At 25.4% G+C, this 16,008-nt stretch overlaps 1 protein-coding gene across 5 annotated transcripts in view; it reads right to left on the bottom strand.

Moving 5' to 3' along the window:
- LOC136083741 (proton-coupled amino acid transporter 1-like) overlaps positions 1-14,358 on the bottom strand; it is a 35,786-nt gene extending 21,428 nt beyond the window's left edge. For 2 of the 5 annotated variants that reach the window (XM_065803388.1, XM_065803386.1), the window contains exons 1-3: positions 14,246-14,358; positions 12,466-12,531; positions 814-913 (exon numbers count right to left, since the gene is read on the bottom strand). In XM_065803388.1, the coding sequence (XP_065659460.1) occupies positions 814-855 (42 nt within the window). In that variant the 5' untranslated portion in view covers positions 856-913; positions 12,466-12,531; positions 14,246-14,358. Of the gene's footprint in view, positions 1-813; positions 914-12,465; positions 12,583-14,245 lie in introns of all 5 variants that reach the window. The other 3 variants (XM_065803385.1, XM_065803384.1, XM_065803387.1) reach the window with 2 other exon arrangements.
- Positions 14,359-16,008: the final 1,650 nt, after the last annotated feature.

Here is a 16,008-nt window from a genome sequence, read left to right as displayed (position 1 = left end):
ATGCCCTTTCCCTTTTAGACAAGTGCAAAAACACATTGTAAACATAGTCGGACCTGCTCTTGCAGCCAACCTCAAACCATTATCACATTGTCGAAATGTTGCTTCTCTTTCTCTTTTCTACAAATACTATAATGGGCACTGCTCTAAAGAGCTAGTGTCTTTTGTGCCATCTACTAAAGTTCATTCTCAAGTTACTCGTCATTCAATTAAGCCTCATCCTGTTTCTATGACTATTCTTAAGTGCTTCAAAAACTCTAATTTGTCTACTTTTTTTCCTCGAACATTAGTTCTTTGGAATTCGCTTCATCTTGCTTTTCTGGTTTATATAACTTGCTAACTTTTAAGTCATCTGTCAGAAAAGATGAAGCTTATAGAGCAAGTTAACGCTCTATAAGCTTCATCTTTTCTCTTCCAGTGACTTCCAACTCTAATAATGAATGCATGCAGCCTTGTTGGAAACAAAGTTTTAAAAAAAAAACTCATTTAAGTTTTATGCAAGTCCTGTTATTTAGTTACGTTACAAATAACAACATTTTACTTTTTTATTAACTTAACTACTTTCATACTAAGCTTACTGTTCTCTATTTACTGTTCTGTATTTATTTATTTATTTCCAACAAATTTGTTAATCAACTAATTTAATAATACAAATTTCCTAAATAATATTTTTTTATTATATTATAATTTACATATTATTAAATATTAAATAGTTTAGCAATAAACTTCCTAAAGTTACTAACCCCTTTACTTAGAAGAAAAAAAATACAAAAGCAAAAAAAAAAAAAGAAAAGAAAATTAAAAAAAATAACTCACAGCTATTCCAGCTTGATTAACAGCAAATGGCATACCAATCATAGCTGAACCAATAAATGCTTTAAAAACATTTGAACAATCCCTGCAATTTTGGTGACACCTAAATTATAAAGGTACAAACGCCTATAAAATTTATTTTACCGATGTCGTTACAAAATGATGCAACATTCAAAAAATATTTAAATTAACATTTTATAAAAAATTACTGTAATAATTACTTAATAAAAGATTTAATTACATTATATCATTTATATGTTATATTATATCATTTTTATGTTCTCATTTATATATTAAATTTAATTACAGACAAGTATTAAAGCAACAGAATAAAAATGAACACAGTTAAAACATAGTAATATCCCAATTTTCTAAGTGAAACTAAAGCTTCTTTAAATATTTTGACATTTATAAAGTATCAACAAGAAAATATATAATGTAAAAATTTATAAAAAATTAGAAACTTTGTAGTTTGAATTTTATAAGGTTCTATTTGACATTTTTAAAATTGTAAGAATTTAACTTATGATTTTATTATTGTTTATATTATTAAAAAGTTTAATTTTTTATTTTGCATCTTTTAATTGCTAAAAACAGGAAATAGTTCTTAAATGTAGTTTCTTTTCTGCAACTGCTTTTTGACTCGGAGTGTCTGGTTTTAACTCAAACAAAATTTAAATGTTTACTACCCATAGCAATTGCATTCTCATGATGATATTTCTATATTAATTCTGTACAATAAAACTATTATAAATACATCTGCACCTGTGTAAACATAAAATCATTAAAACTGTTTCCAAAGTTATTAGTAAGCATCTTTCAGTCAACTGATTATTAACTGGTTATTAGACTAGCAGACTGTTAAGATATCCCCCTAATAACAGTGTGTTTAATAATTTATAGTACTTAAAGACCCAAAATTAAAACAGTAGCTAAAAATCAATTTATAAAAGTAATTTCAAAGTAAAATCGGTGTTTAACAGTTCAATACTTACCCACCAAAACCCCAAATTTCAGCAAAATTAAATGAAATTTGTCCAAGTAAAGTGTCAGTTTCAACAGTTAAAAGACACTGTACTCTACCAGTCTCTGAGGATATCTCTGAGCCTGAGTCTCTGAGATGAACTAAAAACCCAAAATTAACAAGACAACATGAGAAAAACAAATTTTGTCAGATTTTAGACCAAACCATACAGGTTTGGTCTAAAACTCACAGAGATAGGACACTAGAAGAAAAAACTGTACTTTGGATGGATGAATCCAAATTTCAAAATTTAAATTCTAACAGAAGAGTGTTTGCCCAATGATTAATAACACACAATTTTTTTTGAGAATGCAAATATAAATTAATTATTTAGAAAGCCAGACAAATTTGTGGATAAATGAAAAAAAACTGTTTCTCGCTAACTTCTAAGTTACAATGTGTAATTTTGAAGTTGGTAAATTTTCAAATTTTTTATGTATCTAAAATATTTAGTAAATTCAGATGGTTTTCATTTAAAACGATTTTAACAAAATGAGAATTAATAAACAGCTTATGAAAAGTTGTTTTTTTATTTGATGTGGAATATATCTTTTTAATAAATTAATTTAAAATGGGTAACTTTGTTGTAAATTTGTGTTGTTTTTTTTAACAAAAAACCAGATTAAATCTCAGGTTTTGTCTAAAGTGCTAACTTGCCTCTACTGTAACATATATTATAAAAATATTTAATAGTTCTCCTTTTAAATATTCTGAAGGGAACTGAGGCAAGTTTCTTTTTTTATTTACATGACTTAAATTATTGAACAGTGAAACAGTTGTTTCTTTTTTTAAATGAATATTTTATTTATAGTTACAAATGTGAAAAATGTTAATTTTTATTTATTTATTTGATTTTGTTTTGTTTGTGTTTCATCATAAGTAAACTAATAAATTAATGTAATGAAAGAAAATAAAAATGTAAAATACATCACTGGAACAGGTTTTTTCACATGAAGCTGACAAAGCTGTAAAGCCCAACTCAATAACATATTCAGCCGTTAAAGAAATACTTTTTAAAAAACATTGGACTGCCAGCTAATTCACAAGAGTTTGAAAATGTGTGTGAAAAAGCCTAGAAACTTTATAAACGCCTGAAAGATTTCAAGAAAAATGAGAATGTATCTATATTTTCACAAGCATAAAAAGATGTTATTTAAAGGAGACTAACATAAAAAAAAACTGTTTTGCAAAACAAAGAAAATCATTTACAGAACTGTGTGATAAGATAAAAAAATGTAAGGACACAGAAACTTGTTAACTATATAAACAACTTCGTAGCAAACGAATGTTTAGAGTTAAATGATAACCAGTTAATGGGTTACCTCTTATATAGAGTTAATACACAAAATAATAAGACTATTGCTGATGTTGGAAATGCACTTTTCAAAAAACTAAATGGAAATAAAAGATACCTTTAACACAGATGAATCTGTAGATTTAATTACACTTTGCAGGGAGTGAATAGAGATGTGACACTTTTTTTGAGTTCTTGTTCTTTTGATTTTTCTGGTTGTTTTTTTGAAAAAAAAAATGCAGGGGTCCGTTTTTTTGGGTTTTTTTGGAAAATATTCAAAAATTCATTATTTAAGCTACTAAATTTAACATTAATGGCAATACCTTAGTTCTTATATTAATTTTTGATTTAAATAGGACAATCAATACTGAAATTTTCTGAAATCATTTTTATTTTGGTATGCTAAAAGGTTAACAGGGTTGAAGCAGTCCTGTATAAATACTTCTTAAATAATTTTATCTTCGATGATTTTATCTTTATTGGTTTTAGTGTTATATATTGACACAATAAACATTGTTTATTTACATGATTCACTCCCAACAAGACTGCAAGTAGCCACTATTAAGTTTAGAGTTACTAAGAAAAAAAAGAATAGAGTAATAGAGCTAGAAAATGATTGAAAGCAGACTTAGAGAGTTGTAGGTTGTATGAATCAAGAAAACAAGAAGATAAGAGTGTTCCAAAGGGTTAAAATGCGGATAAAAAAACTAGACAAATAAAAGTTTTTAAAGCATGCAGGGACAGATACAGTAAATGAGTGAGACTTAGCTGAATGGCAAGTCAAGCGAGAATGAGCTTTTGTTGATGGAACTAGAGATGATAACTCCTTTGAGCAGCAACCATGATAGAATTCATAGAATAGAGAAAGAGATGCAACTTTACGGCAATGGGAGGCTCAAGCTTAGCAGATAGAGCTGTTCCAACTATGTTTACAATGCATTTTTGGACCTTGTCTAGAAGAAAAAAAACATCATTAGAAGAACCAGCCAAAATATGACAACAATATTCCATACAGGGACAAATAAGAGATTTGCAGAGGTATAGAATGGAATGAGGGGTAAGAAAATGATGATCATGATAAAGGGATGCTAATTTAACAATCGATTGTATATTTTATTTACATGAAAGGTCAGTAGTAAACGATAATCCAAGAAGATGTAAAAAAGAGGACTCAGTGAGAGGGTTGCCATTTATTAATATAGGAATGTCAACAGTATTGTGGTAGTTGTTTACAGTAAATAACTGAGTTTTGTTGGCGTTAAAATTTATAAGTTAAAATTTGTAAACCCCAATCTGTTACAGAAGTGAGATCAGATTCAAGATCAACTGTCTGTTCTAAGCAATCAAAAAGAGAAGACTTTTTGCCAAGACAGGAGTAAAAGGTTGAGTCATCAGCAAAAAGAGCTACTTTAGATGTAAGGTTGTTAGGAAGATCATTAATCAAGAAACAAAACAGGACCTATAAATAAAGATAACTTTAATAAAGCGATTAGAAAGAAATGATTTGATAATCTCAAAAACTTTCCCAGATACACAATTTGAAACAAGCTCATAAAGAACAGCATGCCAAACTTTGTTTAAAGCTTTTTATATATATATATATATATATATATATATATATATATATATATATATATATATATATATATATATATATATATATATATATATATATATATATATATGTATATATATATATATATATATATATATATATACATATATATATATATATATATATATATATATATATATATATATATATATATATATATATATATATATATATGTATATATATATATATATATATATATATATATATATATATATATATATATATATATATATACTCTTATATGTAGTCAGAAAGTTTTTTTCCACATTTTGTTGACAAAAAGTAAAAATTAAAAGACCCGAATTTTTTTATTTATTAATTGATAGACTGCCTTAACCAAACACTCAGTCGATGTAGCAACACTCCCTTGCGGGTCAGGCTAAAAAATAGTAGATGTAGCAGCACTCCATTGCGAGTCAGGCTATAAAATAGTCAATGTAGCAACACTCCACACATGATTTACAGTAAAAAAAATAAAAATAAAAATATTTTATTCAAAAAATCAAAAATAAAAATATTTTATTCAAAAAATTAAAAAAAAAAACATTTTATTAAAAAAAATTAAAATAAAAACATTGTTTATATTGTTAAAAACATTCAGAATGTTTTAAAAACATTCAGAATGTTTTAAAAACATTCAGAATGTTTTAAAAACATTCAGAATGTTTTAAAAACATTCAGAATGTTTTAAAAACATTCAGAATGTTTTAAAAACATTCAGAATGTTTTAAAAACATTCAGAATGTTTTAAAAACATTCAGAATGTTTTAAAAACATTCAGAATGTTTTAAAAACATTCAGAATGTTTTAAAAACATTCAGAATGTTTTTAAAAACATTGTGGTCAATTAAATTTGCGTTTTTGTGGTTTTTTTTTAAAAACGATTAATTTGTAATTAAATTAATGGTTTTAACTTCCTGACAACACACAAATGTTGGACGAAAGTCAAAAGTAATTAAAAGTGACTTATGTGTTGGCATAAGAATCATTTTTTTTCTTCTGCTCTTCCCAAATGCAACAAACTATTTATTTATATATATATATATATATATATATATATATATATATATATATATATATATATATATATATATATATATATATATATATATATATATATATATATATATATATAAATATATTAGGTGTTTTAAAAAACAACATTTTTGAAAAATATATTCAGATACCCCCTTAATGTGTTCTATTTAATACAAAAACACTAGATTTAAAATTTTTTTGAATAAAAAATACTTTAAGGGGTCCCTCAAGACCCTTGAATATTTAATGGGTCTCTAATATTTTCAAAATAAAAAGTTTTTTAAAAGTATTTTAACCTCGTACTCAAATGAAGCAAAATTAATAAAAATAATAATTAATCTGGAAAAATTTAAACTTATTTATCAAAATTGTCATAAAAATACATAAAAAATGCATTTTTTTGTTTTTTGTTAAAAAAAGTAATTTTTCATGTAATAAAACCAAAAATAACAATTCTATATTTGAAATCATTATTATTTTTGAAATTTTTAAATAATTTCGCTTCATTTGAGTGCCAGGTTGACATATTTATAAAAAAAATTTTTTTTGAAAATATTAGGGACCATTAAATTTTCGAGGGTCTTGAGGGACCCCTTAAAATATTTTTTATAAAAAAATTCTTTTTTTTGGGACACACTAATATATATATATATATATATATATATATATATATATATATATATATATATATATATATATATATATATATATATATATATATATATATATATATATATACAACCCGTAGATGTTGTCCGAAAGTTTTTTCCATATTTTGTTGACAAAAAGTAAAAATTAAAATGCAAGACCGGAATTATTTTTTTTTATTAATTGATAGACTGCCTGCCCCCAACCAAACCCTCAGTCGATGTAGCAACACTCCCTTGCAGGTCAGGCTAAAAGATAGTAGATGTAGCAGCACTCCCTTGCGGGTCAGGCTATTTGTCAGTCGATGTAGCAGCACTTCCTTGCGAGTCAGGCTATTTGTCAGTCGATGTAGCAGCACTCCCTTGCGAGTTAGGCTAAAAGATAGTTGATGTAGCAACACTCCGCGCATGATTTACAGTAAAAAAAAATAAAAATAAAAACATTTTATTAAAAAAATTAAAAATAAAAACATTTTATTAAAAAAAATAAAAATAATAACATTGTTTGTATTGTTAAAAACATCTGGTCAATTAAATTTGCGTTTTTGTGGTTTTTTTTAAAAACAATTTATTTGTAATTAAATTAATGGTTTTTACTTTCGTCCAACACGCAAATGTTGGACAAAAGTCAAAAGTAATTAAAAGTGACGTATGTGTTGGCGTAAGAATCACTTTTTTCCTTCCGCTCTTCCCAAAGACAACAAACTATAGATCTATATATATATACATATATATATATATATATATATATATATATATATATATATATATATATAGATATATATATATATATATATATATATATATATATATATATATATATATATATATATATGTATATATATATATGTATATATCTATATACACATATATATATATATATATATATATATATATATATATATATATATATATATATATATATATATATATATATATATATATATATATATATACATATTATATATATATAAATAATACTCCTTCCCCCCTTTCCCTTCCCTTAAGATAAAAAATCAGAACTGAGTTTTTTTATGTCCTGTGGTGATCTTTTATGAATAATTTAAGTTTAACTTTAGTTAAACTAAGATTATTCATAAAAGTTAACTTTAGAGATCAGCCTAAAAATTGAACTTAAAAAATAAAGCATGTTAAAAAATTTTGGAAATGTTTTGATATAGTGCTATATGATATACAGTCGCGAGCAGTGAATTGTACACAGCAGTAATTTTGGTTACTTTTTATCTCTTCGTCTTTGTATTCAATGGTTACATATTCTGTATTTTTTATTTCATAACTAATCCATAATGAAGAGGAGAAAATATTACAATATATTTCATATAATAATACAAATTATTAAAACTTATTTAAATTCAGGTTAAAAGAAATAAAAAAATAGAAATTTATTGCTGTGTACAATTCACTGCCCGCAACTGTATATATAGTCTAGATAAATAAATCATGTAATTAGAAAAAAAATGCAGAAAAAAATAAATTATAAATATATTACGAATCACCAGGTGAAGGTGGTCTGGAAAACTCCATAAATCATTAAAATTCAAAAATTTTAAATTTTACTTGAAATTAAGTTCAGTATAGGGCTTTTTTTTATAAGGGCCTACTAGCAATATACACTTTTTTGACAAATATAACAATGTAAGACTAAATTACTACACAATATACAAATGCTCAAGTAAGTAAATAATCTTGATAGATTGCTTATTATTTTTGAGCATTTGAAGTCTGATATTAAATTTGCATAGTATTATATACTAATATATTTACTAATGTAAATTAAAAATTAAAATCAAAATGGTAACTTTCTTATAGGATAAAAATAGATTCTACATATAATGAGAGTATCACAGTTGTTAGTACAACATGGCAAATAAACATTTCCTTACAGAATGTATAGATATATAACTAACTTAAAGCTAGTTTAATTTTGTTATTAAAAATTTATGTTAAATTAATGTTTATACATGGAATGGTGCTTTTAACGGTCATATACTAAAAATATACTAGAATAAAGGAAAACTTTTCCAAAATTTATGCCAAAAAAAAGTAAAACAACACTAAAAAGAACAAAAAAACGTCAAAAAAACGCCAAAAAAACATTTTTTGACCCAAAAAAATACCAAAGGCAAAAAACACGCTTTTTTTGCAACTCAAGGAGTGAATGAGAAAATTAGGATTTTTTTTGCTTCAAAAGGCATTTTATTTTCCAACAACCAAAGAATTACTTAAATGAAAAAAAGTGTCCTGCAATTAATCATGTTTTGGATGCAAATGGCTTTCTGTTCCTTCTTCTGTTCCTTCTTTCTGTTCTGTACATTCTTGTAAGAATGACAAATGATTCTGCTTTGACTATAATTGAAGATTCTTTTATTCCAGTAGATGAGTATCAAATGTGTTACCAATACTTAATGAAAGAAACAGTGTTATTTCTACAATATAAGAAAACACTGGACTGTGATTAGATATGTGTTACATATCTCATGATTAGATATGTGTTACATATCTAATCATTACACAGGAACCTAGTTCCTTTAATTATAGCAAATAATTAAATTAATTATTATACATTTTTTTTTTTTTAACTTTATATATTTATTTTTTTTTTGTAGTTATTTAGGTGCTTCCAGAATTTCTAACAGTCTTATCACAGAGCACTGCAGGAGAGCACTTAACTGGAAGTTCACTCCTCCTTCCATACTAATGTCGCTTGTTGGGTTGGAAAAACTTCAAACCTCACACCTCTGGGTTCTGAGCCAGAACTCTAACCACTGCGCCACGGCTGCTCAATATTTTATCAATGAAGAGTAACTTACATATCTTTTTATATTCATTATTAATTTAGTTAGAATCTAATGAAGCTTAGACTTTTTTTACTTTTAAGCCTTTTTTTTTTCTGTTCCAAATCTTCTTTTTTTGTGGCAACTCAAAACCTATTTTTAATTTTTATACTATACATAAATGAATATGCTGTTTGTAACTATGCATGGGATCTGTTTGCAAAAGAATAATCTAAAAATAAACTACAATTTATAAGACTTAAAGTGATATAAAATTCAAAAATACAAAAACAAATTTGCTGACGAAAAAGTTGTTTTTATTGTTTAATTAATTTAATTTTTTTCTAGTTTACAAAGTTAGTTGTGATACATAAAAGACTTTTAAAAATATATTTAATTCAGCGGTAAATACTCTAAAAATTTGTACTAACAATATAAAGGTAGATTTCCAAAAGAAGATCATAGGGATCAGAACCTTAAAAAGTAAATGTATTTATTAAAAATATATGGATATATTGAAGATGTAACAAAGATATTTTACATATATTTTTAGTAGAATTTTAGAATGTTGTCTATAAAGAGGATTTTTTTAATTTAGTTTTAAAAACAGGAAGAGTACAAGAAAAATCAAAATTTGGTAATACTACTTTATTTCAAACATGGGGTGCACAAGTCTGAAATTAAAATAATTAAAAAATAATAACGAAAAATTGAACAACAAACAAAATGAAACAACAAACGAAAATATCAAAAGGTTGATAAAGAATTTCAAGTTAGTGTTACTTCCTAACAAACATTCTATTGTGGAATTTCAGTGGACTTATATAGGCATTTTGAGCGAACCACTGAAGTTTTGCTCATCGGTTACTTAGTGGACCATTAGTTGTAGACGCCAAAAGTGACTAGGCGATATCTAACCATTATTAACATGTTGGAAAGTTATCGACTTGCCATTTATAGCAACTGTCACTAATGGTCCACTAAGTAAATGATGATCAAAACTCCAATAAACCACTAAAAAATTCCTATATAGGTCCACTGCAAATCCACTAAAACAATGTTTGCTGGGTTGTCTTTTCTGGATTGCATTGATTATTTCAAAATTTAAAAATTGTTGAAAGATTCTGTCAGCATGTAATCCATTAAGAACTGGTAAAAAAAAAAATTAAAATAAATAAAGCCAAATGTAATATCAAAGTGCTAATTAAAACTATATACATTTTCATGGTGTCTGTGCTTTCCAAGATACTTGTTAGCTTGTTAAGTCAAGAAGTCTTTAAACTATTTATCTATTTAGTAATGTATAATTAAAGACCGGTTTTTTTTAGGAAAAAAAAAGATTTTCGGTTTCAAGAAAACTGAACAAAAACCAGCTAACGAGTTGTAGTTTCCACCGGTTGCAAATTATCATTAATTACTGACCTTATATAGAAACCATATATACAATCCATTACAAAGTTAGTTTAGTGCTAAGGTTGTTTTTTTTTCATTGTGCTCACCATTTTACCTAATTCTGGAATCCATTCTCTACAAATCTCTTTTTTGTTATTTCAACTCAAAAACAGCTTAATTCTTATAGTTATTGCAATATTGATACTATCATTTTAATGAATGGCAACACTATTACTAATTTCTCTACTTCATGTCATCTTGGATTACCATTCACTACTTCTTGGATTACCATTACACCTCTTATGGAAACCATAAATATAATTCATTGCAAATGCTAAAGTTATCTCTCTTAATTGTGCCATTTTGTTACTCCTGATTCTATTCTCTACCTCTATAAATTTCTTATTCATCCTAGTATAGAACACTGTTTTCATACTTAGACTAGTATTTCTAATAAGGCCCTCTTTATTTTAGAAAATAGTCTAGAACTGCCCTGAAAATATTGCTGGACCTGCCCTTGAGCAGGTCCAACCCATTCAATTGCTAAAAGGTTGCATCTGTTTCTCTTTAGGGTTGTCTAAGTATTACAGCTATATCATCATTAAACTAATATTTATTTATCTAATAATTTAATAATATAATTATTAAATTATTAAATAAAAAGCAATATAATTGATATTAAATAACAATAATAAGTAATACACTTCAAACATAAACTTCAAAATAAAACATAAAATGTTACAAAAATAAAACATGAATTGAATCCACACCTCCACTTTTGTAAAAAATTTTGATACCCACAATACTCCACTAACTGTTTGTAAATAGTAATATTAAAACTATATATTTATTGAGGATCAGAATTCCTCAGAGGTTACTTATTTGTTTAGTCACTGTTAATTTATGCAAATTTAAATGGAACTATAGGACTGCAAAAAATTAAATAAAATTATAAAAATTAAAAATGTGTATTAAAATTATAAAATATGTATTAACTATCGACTAAAAACTATTAACTAAAAACAGCTATCAAAATTTAAAATATTATCATATTTAAAATCTCACTAAAAAGGGGATGGGTAAATTAGTTTGCATAATTTTAGGAGAGGGGTCAGTAAAGCGCTTGACTTAATTATAAGGGAAGGAAGGAGAGGTCCAAAACTGTCAAAAATTTAATGATATAATTTAAAAAAATTCAAAACTGTACTGAAAATTGTAGACAAGGCCTTTGCTACAATTAATAACATCTTTACTCTTTATAACATATTTACTATTTCGTATGACTTGTCTTTCAGCTAAGTAACATCCTTTTATTGGATGTTCCTTCATGCTCAAAAAACTTTTATATATTATAAAGCTTTAGGTTAAATTTCCAAAAAACCTTCACGGAACTAACATCTTTGACTCTTCAGGAAATCAACTTCCTCTGGTTAGTTTAAAATCAAGAGGTATCCATTTTTGAAAAAAAAGATTATAAACTTTTGTACATTTTTGAGCAACAATTTTCTTTCCTGAAAAATTTCTTTCTTGTAATGATTCTAAAAAACTGATTTTAAAAAAATAGTAAAATAAAACAATATTAAAAAATTTACAAAAGCTATTCTACAACGCTTCATTAAAAATATTTCCGATAACTTTCGATAAGACTTACATTTTATCATTTCATTTGCAATTTCTTTAAGTAGCATAATAATAGAATGTTGCAAAACTTAATTAGGTTTTGCTACTGTTATTAATAAAATAAGGTTTATTTAATTAGGTTTTGTTACTGTTATAAATCACTGAATTAGAAAATGCCTATTATATTATCTAATGAAATAGTTAAAAAGTGAGAAAATCAGATAAATACTTGTTGTTGTTGTTGTTTGAAGAAATGCTTAAATTGGATACAAATCACTTAAGTAACAGAGCTTACCTAAAAAAGTAAAACTTGAATACTCAACATGTGTGTACAGTTATCCAAAAGCTAAATTTAATTTTTGTAGTTAATTATAGCAATTTTTAATTAAAAAAACTTTAGAAAAAAATCTTTAAAGTTTTTAAAAAAATTATAAATATCATAATTATAAAAAAAATTTAAAATATTTAAAAAAAAATTTATATGATGTAGGTAAATATTTAGCATGCAGAAAATATGTACACTTCCTAAAAAAGTAAAGAAATACTAAATATAGTTAAAACTTGATCTGTGCATATGTCTGGATGTTCTGTTGTAAAACAGACAGTTTGTTCTGAAAAAAAAGAGACTTGAGTATGGAACCCAAACACATCTGGTAATTTATTAATTTGATTGATAAAGATTTATAAATTTTTTAATTGGTATAGCCATTTGTAGTAGTAGTAATAGTAGTAGTAGTAGTAGTAGTAGTAGTAGTAGTAGTAGTAGTAGTAGTAGTAGTAGTAGTAGTAGTAGTAGTAGTAGTAGTAGTAGTAGTAGTAGTAGTAGTAGTAGTAGTAGTAGTAGTAGTAGTAGTAGTAGTAGTAGTATTTATTGCTGTAATTGGACCGGCCAGTGAGCATGCTTTTAAGCACACTGTGACAGCCGCTTCAATCGATTGTTGCTTGTCCAACAGTCAAATCCTGCTTTAAAACAGTCGAATCCTGCTTTTTGTGTTCTGGAATTGAATAAATTAACAAATTTCTTCAATGAATTATTAGGAAAGTCAAAAAAACTGAACAACAATTTACAAAAAGCAAGATTCTTGGTAAACTTTAATCCAAATACGATTAAACTCAGATATAAAAATTTTTATGAATGAAAAATCCATAATTTAATATCATCTTTTTAAAATTTAAACTAAATTTTGTAGGATATGATTCTTTTAATGTGATTTTTTTTTTTTCAGAAAGATAAATATTCTGTAATTAAACATTTTGTGATTTTAGCATGTTAAAACTATTTGCAGGAGACACAAAAAATCATTATTTTAGTGACAATTATTTTTATAAAATAAAAATAAATACAAACATAAACTAGTTATGAATTAATTTATATTTATTTAATTATAAATAATAAAGCTAAAATAAAATATCTAGATTTTCTAAAGCTACAAAACTGTAAAAAAAAAAAAAGCTTATTTGAAAATAATTATTTTTTTGGAATTTCAGAAAATTATGATTTAAATATAACTTTATGTCATGTTTCAAATATAATTTTAGAGGAACTTTAAGCAAAATATACATAAGTTTAGACACCTGGCAGCAGGTATGGTTATGAGTGTAAAGGAGAATGTATATTTTCCAGTGGTTCTATGAGATCAACTTTAGCATTGGAGTAATGATAACAGAGATACTTAGAAGTCGGTTATTGAAGTTTTGATATAAAAGATTTGAAAAAAAAAACTTCAGGACTTCAGGAAAAACAACAGACCTTTTGAGTGCTCTCTGACTAAGTTTTAATAATTTCCAATCAAATCAATAGCTGCTTTCATTGTTTTTAAATGTTATTTTAAAGACACATCTTTAAATCTTTTTGGTTTGCCTTTTCATCACTGTTTATAATACCTGGATAAATACCTTATTTAATATCTTGACAATGGTTTATTCAATATTAGATCTAAACAAATTATACATGTTTTATCTAAAGATAAGTGTTCAAACACAAAAATGAAAAGAAAAAACATACATACCCAATTTTTTTTTCATGAACCTTTATATAGTTTGGTAGTAAAGATTGACTTTCTTCAGTGTCAGAAAAAACTTTTTTATTAACAATATTCATGATAATGGCACTACAAACACAAACAAGAAATGAACATCGTTAAACTTAATATTTTTTCAATACATAAAAGATTTAAATTAAAAAATGGTTGTTAGAAAAAAACAATATTCCAAAACTAAATAAAAGACAACGTTTTTAAAATTATCTAAAATACAACAAAGTAATTACTCAATAAATGAGAGAAATGTAAAATTTTTAGGAATAAACAAAAACATGAAGATATATAAAAAAGTAAAAACCTTTTGTCTAAGGTTTTAACATAAAAAAAGCTTTAAAGTTTTATTACACAGAATCTCAAACTGTTAGTATGAAGAGTTTTTAATTATAAAAAGAATTGCGTTTTTTTAATAATAGTAACCAATAATTATTTTCAATAATTGTTAGCTGCTACAATTTTTATAACTGTTTCATTACAATTATAATAGTTGTATAAGTTATTTATTATAAAATAAAATTTGCAGCCCTGAAATTAAAACAAATATTATCACTGTAACTAAACTTTAAACTTTTTTATATTGAGAAACTATTTAAAAACGAGATGGGTAAAGAAACTTTGTCAACATGTGATGCAATCAAGTAAATAAAGCGATACGCGATAAAAGTTTAAATAGTAGATATTGGCTAATTCTGAGAATTTTCAAAACTGTGACGTATTGTAATTATCGGTCTTATTTTAAAAACATATTTATAACATATTATTTAAACTTTAAAAACAAAAACTTTAAACACAAAACTTCTAAAACATATTTATAAATCAAAGTTGTCAATAAAAATAATTTTAAAATAAGTAATCAAACCATATTAATAGACTTTTGTAATAGAAAAAATAGGCATTTACTATTTTGACTTTACTTTTGTAAAAAACTGATGTCGGAAAAATAAAAATTATTAAAACCCATTTTCTGAGAACTCCAAGCAATGTTTAAAAATGATATCCTTCAACCACACTCAATTTTATGTATAGCAATTCTGGTAGGGTAAAAAAAAAAGCCTGTAAAAAACTTTTTAATATAAATGTAGTTCAAGATATCGGTCAAAACATTGATTTTATAATATAATTAACATTTGAAAATATAATTAACACTTGAAAAAGCATGAGGGTTTTGTGATTTTTAAACAAATTTTAAACTTTATAATGAGACAACTGCATCCTTTATTTCTTAGAAATTTGCCAACCGTGTGTTTGGCAAATGGAAGTAAACGAGGTCCTTTTTTTTTTTAGTCACTAGTTGGTTTTTTAGTCGCTTGTTGGCACAAAGCAGATTCAAAATCCACCCCCAAACCCTCCCTCTACCCCTACCCTTACCTCCTTCAAGATCTCTTCGGGATGGTTCTGAGTATAGGTAAAGAAATCAAAAACTAAGGAAAATCTTTTCGTTGTCTAAAAACCATAAGCTGAAATTACACATGAATTTTGCACTTTAAATAAATTTCGAAACATAAAAGGTGCCCGCTATAGGTTTTTTAATTTACTGCCGTTAAAATTTTATTGCACAGTAAAATTTCAACGTTGGAATTTTACTGTTATCGTTATTATTTTACTTTTTTAATAAACAGTTTTTGGCGTTTATTTTTTCGGCGTTTTCAAAATGTACAAAAATATTAACTTTTAGGATATCAGGAAATATTTGAATGACAAAAAGTCTCCTAAAGATGTAAACGAGAGAGGAA

The sequence above is a fragment of the Hydra vulgaris genome, chromosome 08 (genome assembly GCF_038396675.1).
Source record: "Hydra vulgaris chromosome 08, alternate assembly HydraT2T_AEP".
NCBI classification, from domain to species: domain Eukaryota; kingdom Metazoa; phylum Cnidaria; class Hydrozoa; order Anthoathecata; family Hydridae; genus Hydra; species Hydra vulgaris.
The sequence above is the reverse complement of the archived record's forward strand: the minus strand, read 5'-3'. Positions and strand labels throughout refer to the sequence as shown.